Genomic DNA, 16,176 nt, shown 5'->3' on the forward strand with positions numbered 1-16,176 from the left:
AAGATTATCTAGTTAACAAACAACCTTGAGACCGTAGGTCTGTGTTGTGATTATTAAATACCTTTTTAAAAAATATATTTTTATTGATTTCAGAGAGGAAGGGAGAGGGGGAGAGAGATAGAAACATCAATGATGAGAGAGAATCATTGATTGGCTGCCTCCTGCACACTCCACACTGGGGATCGAGCCCGCAACCCAGGCATGTGCCTTTGACCGGAATCAAACCTGGGACCCTTCAGTCCGTAGGCTGACGCTCTATCCACTGAGCCAAACCAGGTAGGGCGTAAACCAAATACCTTTTATTTTTAACTTGCTGGAAAAGTACTCAGTGGTATCTGTGGAGAATTGGCTCTCCAGTGCCACCGATGGCAGTGTACCTGAAATATAGTGACCCGTCCTGGAAGCAGAGAGAAGCCCAAGTGCTGAACTTGACCTAGTGTCAGTGGTGTTGGTGACAGTTCATCTCAGTCCTTTAAGGATGTGGACTCTTCCCTCTTTTTCAGGTTCTTGAGCGTCACCTTGGTCTTCCCCTCTCAGAGCCAGCGGTTCCTGCGGGTTGGCCTGGCGGTGCCCATCCTCAGCACAGTGGCAGCCCTGAGGAAGATGGTGGCCCAGGAAGGCAACGTCCCTGTGGATGAGGTCTGATGGAAGCGCCTGGGGCCTGGTCACTGGAGGGCGAGATGCTAACTGAGCCAGCTGTCTCGGTTGCTTAGGCTGATTTCTGGTTCTCGGGTGACGCCAGCGTGACTCATGGGTTTCTGTGTGATTAGTCATCTCTGGTGTCTGTGGTGACTAGGTCTTGACCTCTCTGGGCATTTACAGAGAATAACCAGAAGAAGACACTGCCTTTGTCTTCCAAGAAGGTGGTGGTGATTGCAACTACAGTAATTCCACAGTCGCTCCGCCTCAACAGTGCTTAATAAGCGCTGGGTACTCTATGAACTTTATATCCGTAGCCAATTTAATTCTCACAGCATCCTGTGAAGTCGATACTGCAGGTGTCCTCATTTACCAGTGAGCAAAGAAGAGGCATGGAGAGGTTGGGTGACTTGCCCAGGGTCACACCGCTGAGCCAGGATGTGAACACGGATGGTTTGATTTCAGAGCCTGAGCCACTATTCTATATTTTCACTCCCAAGAATATAAGCCAGGTTATGGAAGGGACAATCAGTGAAATGTGAGGACCTCTGAGGGAACTGAGGGTGTGTAACACGAGAGGGGAGCTTCGGGGGAAAGTGGGATTGGCTATGCTCTACCTCTTTTTTAAAGGAGGCTTGGGCCCTAACCGGTTTGGCTCAGTGCATAGAGCGTCAGCCTGCGGACTCAAGGGTCCCAGGTTCGATTCCGGTCAAGGGCATGTACCTTGGCTGCAGGCACATCCCCAGTAGGGAGTGTGCAGGAGGCGGCTGATCGATGTTTCTCTCTCATCGATGTTTCTAACTCTCTGTCCCTCTCCCTTCCTCTCTGTAAAAAATCAATAAAAAATATATATATTTAAAAAAAAATAAAGGAGGCTTGGTAACGAGATTGGATTCTCTGTGACTTTGGAGGACAGAGCTTGTAACTGGGGTCCCCCCATGAAAGGACAGGGTAGAGGTGACGGTGGTGAGAATCACTGTGGCATGAAGGGAAGGGCTGAGAACGGGGTTTCATTGTGATTCAGTCACTTTCTAGTGTTCTGACCTTGGACAAAGTAATTGGTCCTATTTCTTTAATTGTAAAAGGGAAATTTTATACTTCCTTAAAGACCTCAAGGGATTTTTTTCAAATTAAAAAATACCATTAACCTTTTTGTAAAGGAATAATACACATACAATAAAGTATATATGCTTACGGTTAAAAATCTGTTGAAATTTTACCTGCATGCACATCCTGTAGAACACTATGATTACTGAGCCTTTCCATCACCCCAGTGCTTCTTCCTGCCTCCACCCAGGTCCTTCTGACCTCTACAGTCATTTTATAAGGATCTCAAGTGGGTAAAACTCCGTCTTTCTTGCTTTGTGCTCTATGGGGATCTATTGAGAGAATGAGAGAGAAGAGAGTAGGACAGTAGGTGAGAATCTTGGGGGGGGAAATCTATAATATTAAAAGTATAATATGCTAATTAGACCGGATGTCCTTCTGGACGTCCTTCCGGGATGAACCTGGGGCTGCAGCCGTGGGATCGAGGCAGCCTCAGCTGCGAAGGCCTACTCTTTTTTAAAAATTTTTTATTTCTTTATTGATTTCAGAGAGGAAGGGAGAAGGACAGAGAGATAGAAACATCAATGATGAGAGACAATCATTGATTGGCTGCCTCCTGCACACCCCCTACTGGGGATGGAGCCCGCAACCCAGGCATATGCCCTTGGTCGGAATCAACCCTGGGCCCCCTCAGTCCGCAGGCCGACGCTCTATCCACTGAGCCAAGCCTGCTAGGGCCGAAGGCCTACTCTTGCACGAATTTCATGCTTCGGGCCTCTAGTGTCAGTAATAAAAGATCAAAAGTCTGAGAGGTAGAGTTTGAATAGTTAAGAGAGTGAAAGGACTGTTGGGGAATTTGAAAGGTGTGACCTGTTTGTTCAGGGAGATACATATCACTTGGGATTCCTAAGTGCAGGAGAGCACACTTTGATTGGAACTTAAAATCTATTTTGACATTTAGTTTTAACTGGCCACTTTATTCCATTTATATTATATATGATCATGGACATATTTGGACTTATTTTATGCTTTCTATTTACCCTATTTTTCCTTTGTTTCTTTTATCCCTTTCTTTATTGCTTCTTTTGGATTGAGCATTTTTTCTCCATTTCATCTCTTCAGGTTTGGAACATATACATTATATTTCTATGCTCTTACTAGTTACCATTAAGATGTCAACATGCAGCTCTAGCCGGTTTGGATAGAGCGTCGGTCTGTGGACTGAAGGGTCCCAGGTTCGATTCTGGTCAAGAGCATATGTCCAAGTTGTGGGCTCGATCCCCAGTAGGGGTTGTGCAGGAGGCAGCCGATCAATGATTCTCATCATTGATGTAGCGATCTCTCTCTCCCTCTCCTTTCCTCTCTGATATCAATAAAATTATATTTTAAAAAAGTCAACATGCATTAACAAAGTCTTATGTTAATTTTCCCAAGCAACACAAGGATCTCGGCATGCTTTAATTTCCTTTATACCTTTTTGATTTAGATATTATTGTAGATGGATAATCCCTCCTCCCTGTTCTTCCTTGGAGTAGTAGTTTAGTTGTTATTTTAGGTTTATATAGTCACTGCATATTTACATTCACCAATGTTTACCTTTTTTTGGTTTATCATTTCTCCTTAAAACTCAAGTATTGCTCTGGATTCAGTTTTGTTTTTTTTTAAACCCTGAAATGTATCTTTTACAAGAAAATTTCCAGCCACTGTGCCTTGAATGGTTTGTGTGCACTGAGATGTTGATTCCAGATGTTGATTCCTGTAGCCCTGGAGGTGACCAAGTTGGGACTGGGGCATCCAGGACCCTCAACGCAGTCACCCCACTTTTCCTCTACAAAACCAGATTCTTCTGCTTACCTCAGTGTTCCATAAAAATATTTTTCATGCATGTGATAATGTAAAAAATGATGGCAGTATACTTTAGAAATTCTTTCAATGGAGATCTGAAGAAGACTTTATTTTATGCTCACCTTGCATGATACTTTAGCTGGGTATTAAAGTTTAGATTTTCAACTCCCCCTCTCCCACCCTTCCCTAGGCCAGTGTGATATTCTATTGTTGCAGTTGAGATGTCTGTATTTAATCTGTTATATCTACTGTATTTTAGTATTAAAAATAAGTAGTATTTCTCACTAGCTAGAAGGGAGGGGAGGGTAAAGGACAGTTGTAAATCTATCAGTCTCTTTTATTATTAAAAACACATTTAAAAATTTTTTCAATTATACTTGACATTCAATATTATATTAGTTTCAAGTGTACAGCATAGTGGTTACACATTTATATAACTTATGAGGTGACCCCCCTGCCCCCATAAGTCTAGTACCCATCTGACACCATACACAGTTATTACAATATTATTGACTCTATTCCCTATGCAGCACTTTACATCCCCATGACTTTTGTAACGGCCAATTTGTACTTCTTAATCCCTTCGCTTTTAGATTTCTTGTTTGTTAAGTTCCCTTGGAGAAATCAAGATGGAAAACGATCCTTCTCATTCCAGGTGATCCTGGTTGAACTGTGCCCCAGTGGACTCCAGCGGTCTTTCTTTGATGAAGACGACCTGAACACGATAGCAGAGGGAGATAACGTGTATGCCTTCCAAGCCCCTCTGCCACCTGGCCAGGGGACACTCGCAGGTACAATAGTGCTTGAATATTGTGGGCTACAGGTCTGAGAGAGTACTCATTGGGTCCTGAGGCATAAGACATTTAGTTTTCGTACTTGGAGGCTTATTTTCTCTGATATTTGTTGTACAGATGGTTGATTACTTTAAAATATTCAATGAATATAGGGGCTTTCAAGACCTTTGTGAGTATCAGAGTTACCTGGATGGCTTATTTGAGCAGATTTCTGAACCCTACCCACAGGGTTTCTTTCTGATTCTCTAGGCCTGGGGCGGGGCCTGAGAATTTTCAAGTGAAACGTTCCCAGGTGATGCTGCTGTCCCGAGAGCACACTTTGATGACCATTAATCAAAACAGGTGCTGGTTAGTCTTTGTGTTCAGACTCCAGAGAATCAAGGTCTGTGCTTAAAGTAAAAACTTTATAAGTTTGAGCAGCAGATGGCCAGAGAGGTTATAAATGACTTTTTGTTAACAGTTCCACTTCCCATTGCTTGGCTTTCCTAAACTTTGGATTGGCTAAGATGGCCAATATCTGACAATCTTTCATTGCAGGTCATTTAGTCAGTCAAGGACCCTGTGCCAGTGTCACCATATCCCCAGATTAATCCTGTGCCCAAGCCCTGCATCCTCGGCGAGCCTAGGTGACAGGTGTGGGGACCAGGTGTCTCTGGTGGTTCTGGGTCAACAGAGAGACTCTGGGCAAGGAATCTGGGACAGGACATTGACTGCCCTGATTACGTTGTAGCTCAGTGAAACAAGCCCTCATTTCAAATTCAATCACAAGCGACACATCTGTGCCTTAAAAGTCAAATTTTCAGAACCGATTGGAACTTGAGGAAAGTCCAGGCCCCTACTTCCCCAAGGGTAAAGATTCCTACCTGCTCTGTGTGCTGCTTACGTTGGCTTTCGAAGACAGTGAGTATTCTGTGGCTCTGGTCAGGTGTATGAGCACCCACAATGCTTTTGGAGTATTTTTCAGACTGAATTTAAAAAGTGTTCATTAAAATCCCTACCCTCATTTTTTTAATTACTGGCTGAACACAACACAGATTCTCTACTATTTATATGATCGTCGTGTGCCAGGTGCCCATGGCACAAATGCCATGAACCTTCTATCTCTTCCCCTAAAGTGCTCTAGTGTCTCCTAAGGGTGGTTAAGAGAACGAGGGCCTAGAGAAGCAGGGTTTTGACCCAGCGAAGTAGCTCCTTGAAGAATACAAATGTAGTTCTCTCTCTTCAGCTCCTTCGCCTGGTCTGTCCGTGTCCCCTCGCTTGGCAGCCCGTGCAGGTCAGCGGTTGTCCCTGCCTGCCCACAGGGAGAACAAGGTGCTAATCCTCTTCTGTAACCTGGTGGGGTCAGGGCAGCAGGCGAGCAGGTATGTTTCATTGCATCCTTTTTACGTGATGTCTGGGATGTGTAGATGTGTACGTGGAATTCTGTCTAGAATAATTCTAATTTGATTATATTAAACACCCGTTTTTCAAGGTTAATCAACTAAGAATAGGGACTGGAATAATTTAAGCAGATGACAAACATTGTCCTTAACAATTAAACATTGAAAGCTTTTAAAATTAATTTCAGGAACAATTATTCTTGCTTTCACCACTATTATTTTATACTATAGGCCTGGTGCATGAATTCATGCACGGGTGGGTTCTGGCCGGCCCACCTGCCCCGATGGGGGCCCATTGGGTGGAGCTGCCTGTTCTAATGCTGGAAGCTATAGCTTTCCCCCCAGCTGGATCTAATTATACTTGAAGGATGACCAAAAGAAAACCCACAACAGAACTGTTTTGCATTTCACGTGCCATGAGATGAAGTTGTTTATGTGTTGCTTGCAAACCTATATCAAGATGGATGATCGCCCCTGAATGATTTTTGCATTCTTCCCGGGGCTCTGCTCTCAATTTCCCAATATGATCTTCATGTCTGTTTGTTTAAAAGTTTTTCTGTTTTTGAATGCGCCTACCCTTCGCTGTTGCTACTGGCAGCCTGTGGGCAGCCCCTTTTAAAGAGAGATTGGAAGCTCACCTAATCTGCAAGGCACTGCAATTTCACAAAATCCCCACCCAGCCTCTCTACATTCCTCAGCAAAGGGCCGCCATCCCGTCAATGCTTAGGTTGCCTTTTTGGCTAACGTGGAAGGTCTCCTGGGGCTGAGGGCCATGGAGAGAGAATTCCACACTTGGCTGCAGGATTAGCAGAGCCCTCTGGAGACTGTGGTCGGGGACAGAAGAGACTGGTAATTATTTTCTTGTGCTTTCACTAAATGTACATGCACCAGGGAGCCAGGCAGTGATTTAGGGGTGTTGGGGGCCCATCAGGGTCTGGGCCGGCTAGGGGGAGGGGCTGCAGGCAGTTGGTGGCCACCCCCAACCCCGATTGGGGTGTTGGGGGCCGATCGGCCCGGGCCGGCTGGAGGGGCGGGCAATTGGGGCCCGGATCAGGCTGGTTGGCTGCCACAGTGTACATCACAGCTACCGTCGTTCTGGTGGTTCCACTGTAATGGTCGCTGGGCTTTTATATATATAGATTGTGTACTGAGGTTTGGGCAGTATGGTAGGACAAGGAAAAAGAAACTGGCTCTGTAATTGTAAGGAGATACAATTACAGCTATTTGCAGATCCACTGTCCAGAGAACCAAGAACTTGAAAATGATTCAAACTAACAAAAGAGTTCAGGAAAGTGACTGGCTACATAACTAATATACAAAAGCAGAGACTTTTCTTATATAGTCCAAATAAAATGTTTAAAAGATATGTGGCTCCAATAAAAAATTTTTAGATTGATATAATATAAAGTTTATCTGGACTAATAAGCTTGTAAGAATAGTCAGAAAATATTGGGGGAGGGGAAAAATGAAGAAGAGGGATTGTTCTATTAGAACAGAATGAAGTTGTGATTATTAAAATATTGTGATACAGGCAGAAGGATAGATATTTAAGTCAATGAACAGACTAGGCCAAAGTATATTTAAGTATTATATGATAGAAATGGTATATTTCATATTACTAGGTAGGGAATGAATTATTTTATATAAAATGCTGACTTAATTGATTTCTTTTTAAATTTCGTATAATCAATTTTTTACTCCCACCATAAATTCACATGTGTAAATTCCAGATTGATTAGAGAGGTGATTGCAGTAAAGGAAACCATAAAATAGCTTGAAGATAATGTAGGGGCATATTTATGTCTTTGGGTGGGGAGTGTTTTAACACTTAAGTCAGGGTCTATAAGAGAACAGGATGATGTTTTAAATAGATTTACAATTTTGAACTCAAAGCAAATTTGAAAGGCAAAGCACACCGAGGAAACATATTGGCATCATGTGACAGATAAGATGACCAAAGAAAACCCACAACAGAACTGTTTTGCATTTCACGTGCCATGAGATGAAGTTGTTTATGTGTTGCTTGCAAACCTATATCAAGATGGATGATCGCCCCTGAATGATTTTTGCATTCTTCCCGGGGCTCTGCTCTCAATTTCCCAATATGATCTTCATGTCTGTTTGTTTAAAAGTTTTTCTGTTTTTGAATGCGCCTACCCTTCGCTGTTGCTACTGGCAGCCTGTGGGCAGCCCCTTTTAAAGAGAGATTGGAAGCTCACCTAATCTGCAAGGCACTGCAATTTCACAAAATCCCCACCCAGCCTCTCTACATTCCTCAGCAAAGGGCCGCCATCCCGTCAATGCTTAGGTTGCCTTTTTGGCTAACGTGGAAGGTCTCCTGGGGCTGAGGGCCATGGAGAGAGAATTCCACACTTGGCTGCAGGATTAGCAGAGCCCTCTGGAGACTGTGGTCGGGGACAGAAGAGACTGGTAATTATTTTCTTGTGCTTTCACTAAATGTACATGCACCAGGGAGCCAGGCAGTGATTTAGGGGTGTTGGGGGCCCATCAGGGTCTGGGCCGGCTAGGGGGAGGGGCTGCAGGCAGTTGGTGGCCACCCCCAACCCCGATTGGGGTGTTGGGGGCCGATCGGCCCGGGCCGGCTGGAGGGGCGGGCAATTGGGGCCCGGATCAGGCTGGTTGGCTGCCACAGTGTACATCACAGCTACCGTCGTTCTGGTGGTTCCACTGTAATGGTCGCTGGGCTTTTATATATATAGATTGTGTACTGAGGTTTGGGCAGTATGGTAGGACAAGGAAAAAGAAACTGGCTCTGTAATTGTAAGGAGATACAATTACAGCTATTTGCAGATCCACTGTCCAGAGAACCAAGAACTTGAAAATGATTCAAACTAACAAAAGAGTTCAGGAAAGTGACTGGCTACATAACTAATATACAAAAGCAGAGACTTTTCTTATATAGTCCAAATAAAATGTTTAAAAGATATGTGGCTCCAATAAAAAATTTTTAGATTGATATAATATAAAGTTTATCTGGACTAATAAGCTTGTAAGAATAGTCAGAAAATATTGGGGGAGGGGAAAAATGAAGAAGAGGGATTGTTCTATTAGAACAGAATGAAGTTGTGATTATTAAAATATTGTGATACAGGCAGAAGGATAGATATTTAAGTCAATGAACAGACTAGGCCAAAGTATATTTAAGTATTATATGATAGAAATGGTATATTTCATATTACTAGGTAGGGAATGAATTATTTTATATAAAATGCTGACTTAATTGATTTCTTTTTAAATTTCGTATAATCAATTTTTTACTCCCACCATAAATTCACATGTGTAAATTCCAGATTGATTAGAGAGGTGATTGCAGTAAAGGAAACCATAAAATAGCTTGAAGATAATGTAGGGGCATATTTATGTCTTTGGGTGGGGAGTGTTTTAACACTTAAGTCAGGGTCTATAAGAGAACAGGATGATGTTTTAAATAGATTTACAATTTTGAACTCAAAGCAAATTTGAAAGGCAAAGCACACCGAGGAAACATATTGGCATCATGTGACAGATAAAGGCTTCAGATCCATCATACAAAACCTCGCTCTCAGGTAAGGGAGAGAAATACTCTTTTAGTAACACGAGCTTCAGAGATTCACATGCATTTCCAGAAGGAACACAAGCTGAAATTAAAATATGCCTCTTCATGTGCTAGTAGAAGTTCTGACTGCAACAGCAAGATGCTATTCTTTGTTTTTTTATTATTGATTTTTTTACAGAGAGGAAGGGAGAGGGATAGAGAGTTAGAAACATGGATGAGAGAGAAACATCGATCAGCTGCCTCCTACACATCCCCTACCGGAATCGAACCTGGGACCCTTCTATCCGCAGGCTGACTCTCTATCCACTGAGCCAAACCAGTTAGGGCCAAGATGCTGTTATTAACCTTTCCGGTTGTTAAAGAAGTTTTAGAGATTGGCGATGCTCGTTCTGGGCAGGTGCCTCGTCGGTACGCTGGGGTGGCTTTTCTGGAGGTCCGCTTTGGTCTTGCATTTCTACTTCTGGGACTTTATCCCAAAGGAACAGTTAGTCATGTGCACCCAGAGGTGTGTGTAAAAGAGTACATGTCGTCCTGTTATAAGCAAGCACTGTTTCAATAAAAAGTTGAAGCAATCTGAATGCCTAATAGTAGAGGACAAGGCAGATAACCCCATCTGTCCACACACAGCGGGTGGCCCAGGGTCCTTGCCTCTCCGGACATAGCACCTGAGACTTGTGCAAAGTTTATTCTACAGCTTCACATTCTTTCTTTTTTAAAAAAAGAAAATATTTTCATTGATTTCAGAGAGGAAAGGAGGGGGAGAGAGAGATAGAAACATCAATGGTGAGAGAGAATCATTGATCGACCGCCTCCTGCACGCCCCCTACTGGGGATCAAGCCCGCAACCTGTGCATGTGCCCTTGATTGGAATCGAACCTGGGACTTTCAGTCCGCAGGCTGACACTCTATCCACTGAGCCAAACCGGCTAGGGCAGCTTCACATCCTTAACCCACTGACTCTTCACAAAACCGTGTGTGGTGTGGTCACGGGACAGTCAGCAGTCAGGGATATGCCCAGAGTTCCCATGGCTGAGCCGGAACTGACCGCAGGGTGGTCTCAGCATTGGAGCTCACTGCGGCGTGTCCATCAGCGTGGGACCTGAAACCTTCCCCAGTGATGAGGATAGTCCTGATGCACCGAGCATCAGTGCCGGCTGGGCTGCTTCCCTCTGGCTTTGTCTCTGCCCTGCTTTCCTCTGGCTGCAATGCTCTCCCACTCCGCTCTCTTCTGTGGGGAGAGAGTTTCCCAGTCGCTGAGCACTCGGAGCATCTCTTTGCCTCACAGTGTCTCCTCGGCCTCTGTTTCCACCTCAGTGTCTCCATTGGCAGCAGGTTCTCTGACGGGCAGTTTTGCGTTATGCCTGGTGTTGAGCTCTTAGCCAGTGGAGAGCAGCTATGATAGAGCAAAAGTCACACGTGTTGGTTTTTCCTCCGCTGAAATAACCCGACGTCCTTGGATTTTCAGGTTTGGGCCACCATTCCTGATCAGGGAGGACAGAACCGTCTCCTGGGTCCAGCTCCAGCAGTGCATTCTCAGCGAGGTCCGCCATCTCATGAAGGGCGAGGCCCCGGGACAGCAGGTCAGTGCGTGTGTGTGTATGACAGGTCAGTGTGTGCGTGCGTGCGTGTGTGTGTGTGTGTGTGTGTGTGTGTGTGGCAGGTCTGTGTGCGCATGTGTGTATGAGGCAGGTCAGTGTGTGTGTGTGTGTGTGTGTGTGTGTGTGTGTGTGTGGCAGGTCTGTGTGCGCATGTGTGTATGAGGCAGGTCAGTGTGTGTGTGTGTGTGTGTTGTGAGGGGGTGGAGATGAGGTGGGAAGCTAGGAGTAGCTCAGGAGAAACCAGAGTTTGCTATTAATAAGTATTCACATGATTGTATAAAATAACTTTGATTTACGTGCAAGGAAATAACCAATTTATGACCCGTAGCGGCTCACTCTTCACAGCCTTACAAATGACCTTTCATGGACGGCTTTTTTCTCCTTAAATCTTACAGAACACCATTGGAGTCAAGTGTGGGATTGACATTCTTCTTCTCACTTTTGTGCACTTATGGCTTCCCGTAGGACAGCTTATTGTAATAAATTGTAACTTTTATCTTTGGATCAAAAACTTGAAGGGACTTCATAATTTATGTGGAAAATTAATGTTCCTGTCCAAATATAAAGCCTAGTTTTAAAATAGTTTTGTCCAGTTTTTGAATAACTGAGAGAGAAACTCAAGGGAAAACACCTTTTTGCCTTGCATGTATTTATTGCAGGTTGGTAGTTTTCAATGAAAACAACATATTTTGAAACCAATTCCTGTAGCTCCTATAGCAGTGATGGCGAACCTTTTGAGCTCGGCGTGTCAGCATTTTGAAAAACCCTAACTTAACTCTGGTGCCGTGTCACATATAGAAATTTTTTGATATTTGCAACCATAGTAAAACAAAGACTTACATTTTTGATATTTATTTTATATATTTAAATGCCATTTAACAAAGAAAAATCAACCAAAAAAATGAGTTCGCGTGTCACCTCTGACACGCGTGTCATAGGTTCGCCATCACTGTCCTATAGTATCAGAAACTAATCCCATGGTTGCCTGGCGCAGAAGATGTTGACATTTTTAGGGACAAGTCAGTGGCTTTGAAATTTTGGGACCCCCCCCCCTCTCCCCAGCTATTCTCTTAGAACTTTTCATTTGGGGGATGTACCAAACTTAGTGATAATTCTTTATAATTCACGTTGCTTAGTGCTCAGGGAAAACCATACATTTAATTTAGGACTTACTCCAAATACCACTTTGTTAAAGACCTTCCCTACATTCGTACCCGTCATTAGCTCTAAGGGACTTTGCTCTTGTTCTGCCCAGCAGCTCTGCCAGAGCCCAAATTAGAAACACGGCTTCTCTCTAAGTAGGTCACGGTATCTAGGAATAGCTTTAGCCTCCCCCAAACCCTGTGCCCCTGATTCTTGAAAGTGGATGAACCACTGTCATGTGAACATTGAACCCAGCTGGCCCATTCTCCCCCGGACTCACGTGGGCCTTTGCCTCTGCCCCCTGCAGTCATTTTGACTTTAGAAACCAATCAAACAATCAGTGGTGCCAGCAAAATTCTATTACAGGTCACCTCCAACTCAGCTGTGGACGCCTTTCCAGTCATTGGTAAACATGTGGTTGGAAGGATTTTCTGTAGGAATAATGTATGTTGAATGGTTGGCTGTGAGCTTCCCACGCTAGCCCACCCATGTAACTCAGAATGCTTTTAGTAATATATTCAATACTGGCTCCATATGCTAATCATTTGGAAAGCATACATTCAGAATTCACATCCTTGAACTGAAGAGATGAAAAATAGTGAGCATATAGTGGAGGTTCTCCAATGAATTTCTCCAGCCAAGGAGAGAAGATAGGAAAGTGTCTCTTACACAATGACCCATTTGCTGGACGGGCTTTTACTTTGCATGAATTATAAAAGAGGAGAGTTATCATTGCTGGGGCATGTTTATGGCGACTTTGTAAACTTCCTTTGTGTGCAGGCTGGGTAAGCTGCCTCCACACAGTGCAGAGGCCTTGTGTTGCCATCCAGCCAGCAAAGCTCAAGATTTAACTAGCTTCTCCTTAGGAAGCACAGCAGGTCCTCACCAGCAAAGCTCAACTAAGAGTGTCAGGAAAAAGAGTCCCCCCAGGTTTAACTAGCTTCTCCTTAGGAAGCACAGCAGGTCCTCAAATAACAAGGCTGGGGCCACTGTCTCTGTGGAGTCTGCACACTCCTACCTCCCACCCCCGTGTGTGTGTGTGTGTGTGTGTGTGTGTGTGTGTGTGTGGTTTTCTCTCACGTCCCAAAGATGTGCACATGAGGCTAAGGGTGTCTGAATTGTCCCAGTCTGAGTGGGTGTGGGTGTGGGTGTGAGTGCAGTGTGAGCGCCATGTGATGGAAGGGTGTCCTGTCCAGCGTGGGTCCTGCCTTGTGTCCTGAGCTCCCAGCAGAGGCCTGGCCACCCATGACCCTGAACCGGAATAACTGGGTTGGAAAATCATTCTTTCTCTTGTTTTCATTCATCTTGTAAATGTTTATATAGATCATATTCATTTCGATGTAAAATAGCAGCAGTGTGTTTGGTCTTTATTTAGAAGTTGGATGGTATTTTTGGGACCAGAAATAAGCATTAGGAACTTAGACTAAAAACATAGCTGGCATTTCCTTATGTGGCTTGTTTTGAAGTATTTATTGGCATTTGGAATGTAAAATATAAGCTAATTTGCTTTTAGATTATTGGCTCATTTTGGTAATTTGGTGATGTTATTTTCTTAAAGTAAGTTAAATTACCGATTAATAATTCATTAACGTACTTGATTTATTTTTCCAGTGACCGCACCAGCTTCTGTTCCAACGAAACAGGAGTTATTTAAGAACAGCATGCTTATCCCTCAGGGAAATTCACTGCGTTAGACAGTGTTCGATCACTATGTTAAAAGAAACTGTGCATCTTCAAACGCAGATGAAGCCTTCACACATCTAGGTTTTGAATACTAATTGTTACGGGAATATTCAAAACAGACTGTAAACAGAAAGGCTTACATTTTTTGAGTAAGGTATCTGCACTCAGAGCCTAATTTAAAACAGCAGACTGATGACCCCCTCCCCCGTTTTTGTCTTGGCAGAACCCAGGGCCGCTGTTCTCCATCCGGGTGGTGGGGCAATCCCTGGCCCTTAGCTACTTGTCCCCACAGGACAGCAGGCCCCTCTGTCACTGGGCAGTGGACAGGTAAGGGGATGTTCCGGATTTGGTACGAGTATGAATGTGTCAATACCATTGATTACAATTGTAGCCACTCTCTGTAACTTACCTCTCCAGTGTCTGCCTCCGAGGTAGGTCCTTACACACATAAGGGCTTGCAGTCCTTATGTGTAGGGAGGAAGTATGATGCTCACTTCAAAGATGAGGAGACACTGAGGTTCCCAGAGATCGGTTAACGTGCTCACACTCGCATGGCTAGTTAATGGCCAAACTCAAATTTGAACCCAGATCTGAGTGAAAAACCCAGATTCATTCAGTTAGTCATGCTACTGAATTCAAGCTGAATTCCCCCACTAGCAGAGGGGAGAATTCTACCTGAACAATCGGCCCCAAACTGTAGTCAGCTGTGGACTCTGGCTGAGGATGAACCCGGCGTGGCCGTGTCTCCGGTGGTTCTGACTTCCTGACTCTCCACATGCCCGCACACAGCCTCCCACTGGACACAGCCTTGCCCAGCAGCCCGCGGGCCAGCACGGGACCCGAGAGCCAGCTTTGCTCTTTTCCCACAGACAGGCCCTCCGTGAGGGTCTCATTTCCTAAGGCTGATTGAGTCCAGTCGGTGTGATGTTTTGGGTTATAATAAGACATACACATTTGGGGCTCCCAGTTCTGGCACAGAGCGCCTAAAGCCCTTAGAATTTCCTAAATGATGAAAGCATTAACGATGTCTTGTTATCATTCATAATGACCCCTTTCAGCCACACCTACGTGTGTGTAACGAGGTGACTCTTGGATAGCACCTAAGGAGGGGGCTGGTTGCCAGGCGAACCAGCCTGTGATTCGAGGGTTGGAACGTCCATCCCACCCCCTGACCTTGAGGGACGTGCAGGGGGCTGGAGGGTGACTATCCCACTGGTTAATGATGTAATCAGTCATGACTATGTAATGAAGCCTCCATCGAAACCAGAAGGACATCGTTTGGGGGGCTTTGGCCTGATGAGCACATGGAGGTGCTGGGAGGGTGGATGCTCCCCGCCCCTCCCCTCCCCACATGCTTGCCCTGCTTGTCTCTTCCACTGGCTGTCCCTGAGTTAAGCCTTTTTATGATAAACTGGTAATCTAATCAGTACACTGTTTCTCTGAGTTCTGTGAGCTGCTCTGAGCAAATTAACTGAACCCAAGGAGGGGACCCTTGGACCCTCCAAGCGATTATTGGTTTGGTCAGAAGCCCATGTGGCAGGCAACCCGGACTTGCGATTGGTGTCTGAGGTGGGGGGCGGGGCCCCCATCCTACAGGACTGAGCCCTGAGCCTGTGGGGCCTGAGGCTTCTCCAGGTGGGGAGAGTCAGAACTGAGTTCAGTGTTAGAGGTTTGGATAAAACACACTAGGAATTGGTGTCAGAACCTGAATGGGTGTCAGACTTATAACAGGGACAGGCCCCTCCCTGTATAAAGAGACCGGGAACCAGGATAGGGGGGAGCCAGGAAGCTCTGTGCCCTACACCCCATCTGCACCCTCCTGGGCTGGTCGATGCTGTACAAGAGTTAGGGGGCAGAGGAAGTCAGCCGGGCCTGCCTGGGTGTGAGGGGCCGGGCCTGCCTGGGGTGGAGGCTGTGGGAAGGGCCCCTGGAGGCACTCAGAGAGCTCCACAGACGCCCGCTGGTTGTCCCCAGTCCGTGACAGGAACCCGAGAGGAAGCATTTAGAAGCATTAGAGCTATGTGATAGGGCAATTTAAAACATGATGAATAGAATAATTTTTTAAATTGAACTTGTGTTTTTATATCTTCCCTCCCCCCCAGTACATTTTTATTATATTAGTTTGCAGAAGTATTAGTCTGCTCTGATTTGGAAACAAACCGAGATGCGGGCCTGTCACTAGAGGTGGTTTGAGCAACACTGAAGTGTGTAGCTGCCCCTAGGCTGGCCCTGCTAAAGGGAGCCCTCCCTGAGGCTGCAGCCCTTCCTCCCGCCTTCAGCCACTCAGCCTGTCACCTCTCCCTCTCTACCCCTCCCCCACCCACCCATCCCTCTCCTCGGCATCTGATAGCTTCAATTTCTTGCTCTATTATCCCAGCACCTCCTTTTCCCCCAGAAATTACTTTTTAAAAAATAATTCTTTATTATTGAAAGTATCACGTATGTCCTCCTTTTTCCCCCATTGGCCCCCTCCGGCCCCCCGTCCAATTCCT

The 16,176-nt window shown here is 45.1% G+C and overlaps 1 protein-coding gene across 1 annotated transcript in view; it reads left to right on the top strand.

Moving 5' to 3' along the window:
* USP43 (ubiquitin specific peptidase 43) overlaps positions 1 to 16,176 on the top strand; it is a 48,200-nt gene that overhangs the window by 15,305 nt on the left and 16,719 nt on the right. Inside the window, exons 5-9 of the mRNA XM_005878854.2 lie at positions 504 to 639; positions 4,187 to 4,322; positions 5,551 to 5,686; positions 10,726 to 10,840; positions 13,908 to 14,011. Of these exons, the coding sequence (XP_005878916.1) occupies positions 504 to 639; positions 4,187 to 4,322; positions 5,551 to 5,686; positions 10,726 to 10,840; positions 13,908 to 14,011 (627 nt within the window). The remainder of the gene's footprint in view (positions 1 to 503; positions 640 to 4,186; positions 4,323 to 5,550; positions 5,687 to 10,725; positions 10,841 to 13,907; positions 14,012 to 16,176) is intronic.

The sequence above is a fragment of the Myotis brandtii genome, unplaced genomic scaffold, assembly GCF_000412655.1.
Source record: "Myotis brandtii unplaced genomic scaffold, ASM41265v1 scaffold573, whole genome shotgun sequence".
Lineage (NCBI taxonomy): Eukaryota > Metazoa > Chordata > Mammalia > Chiroptera > Vespertilionidae > Myotis > Myotis brandtii.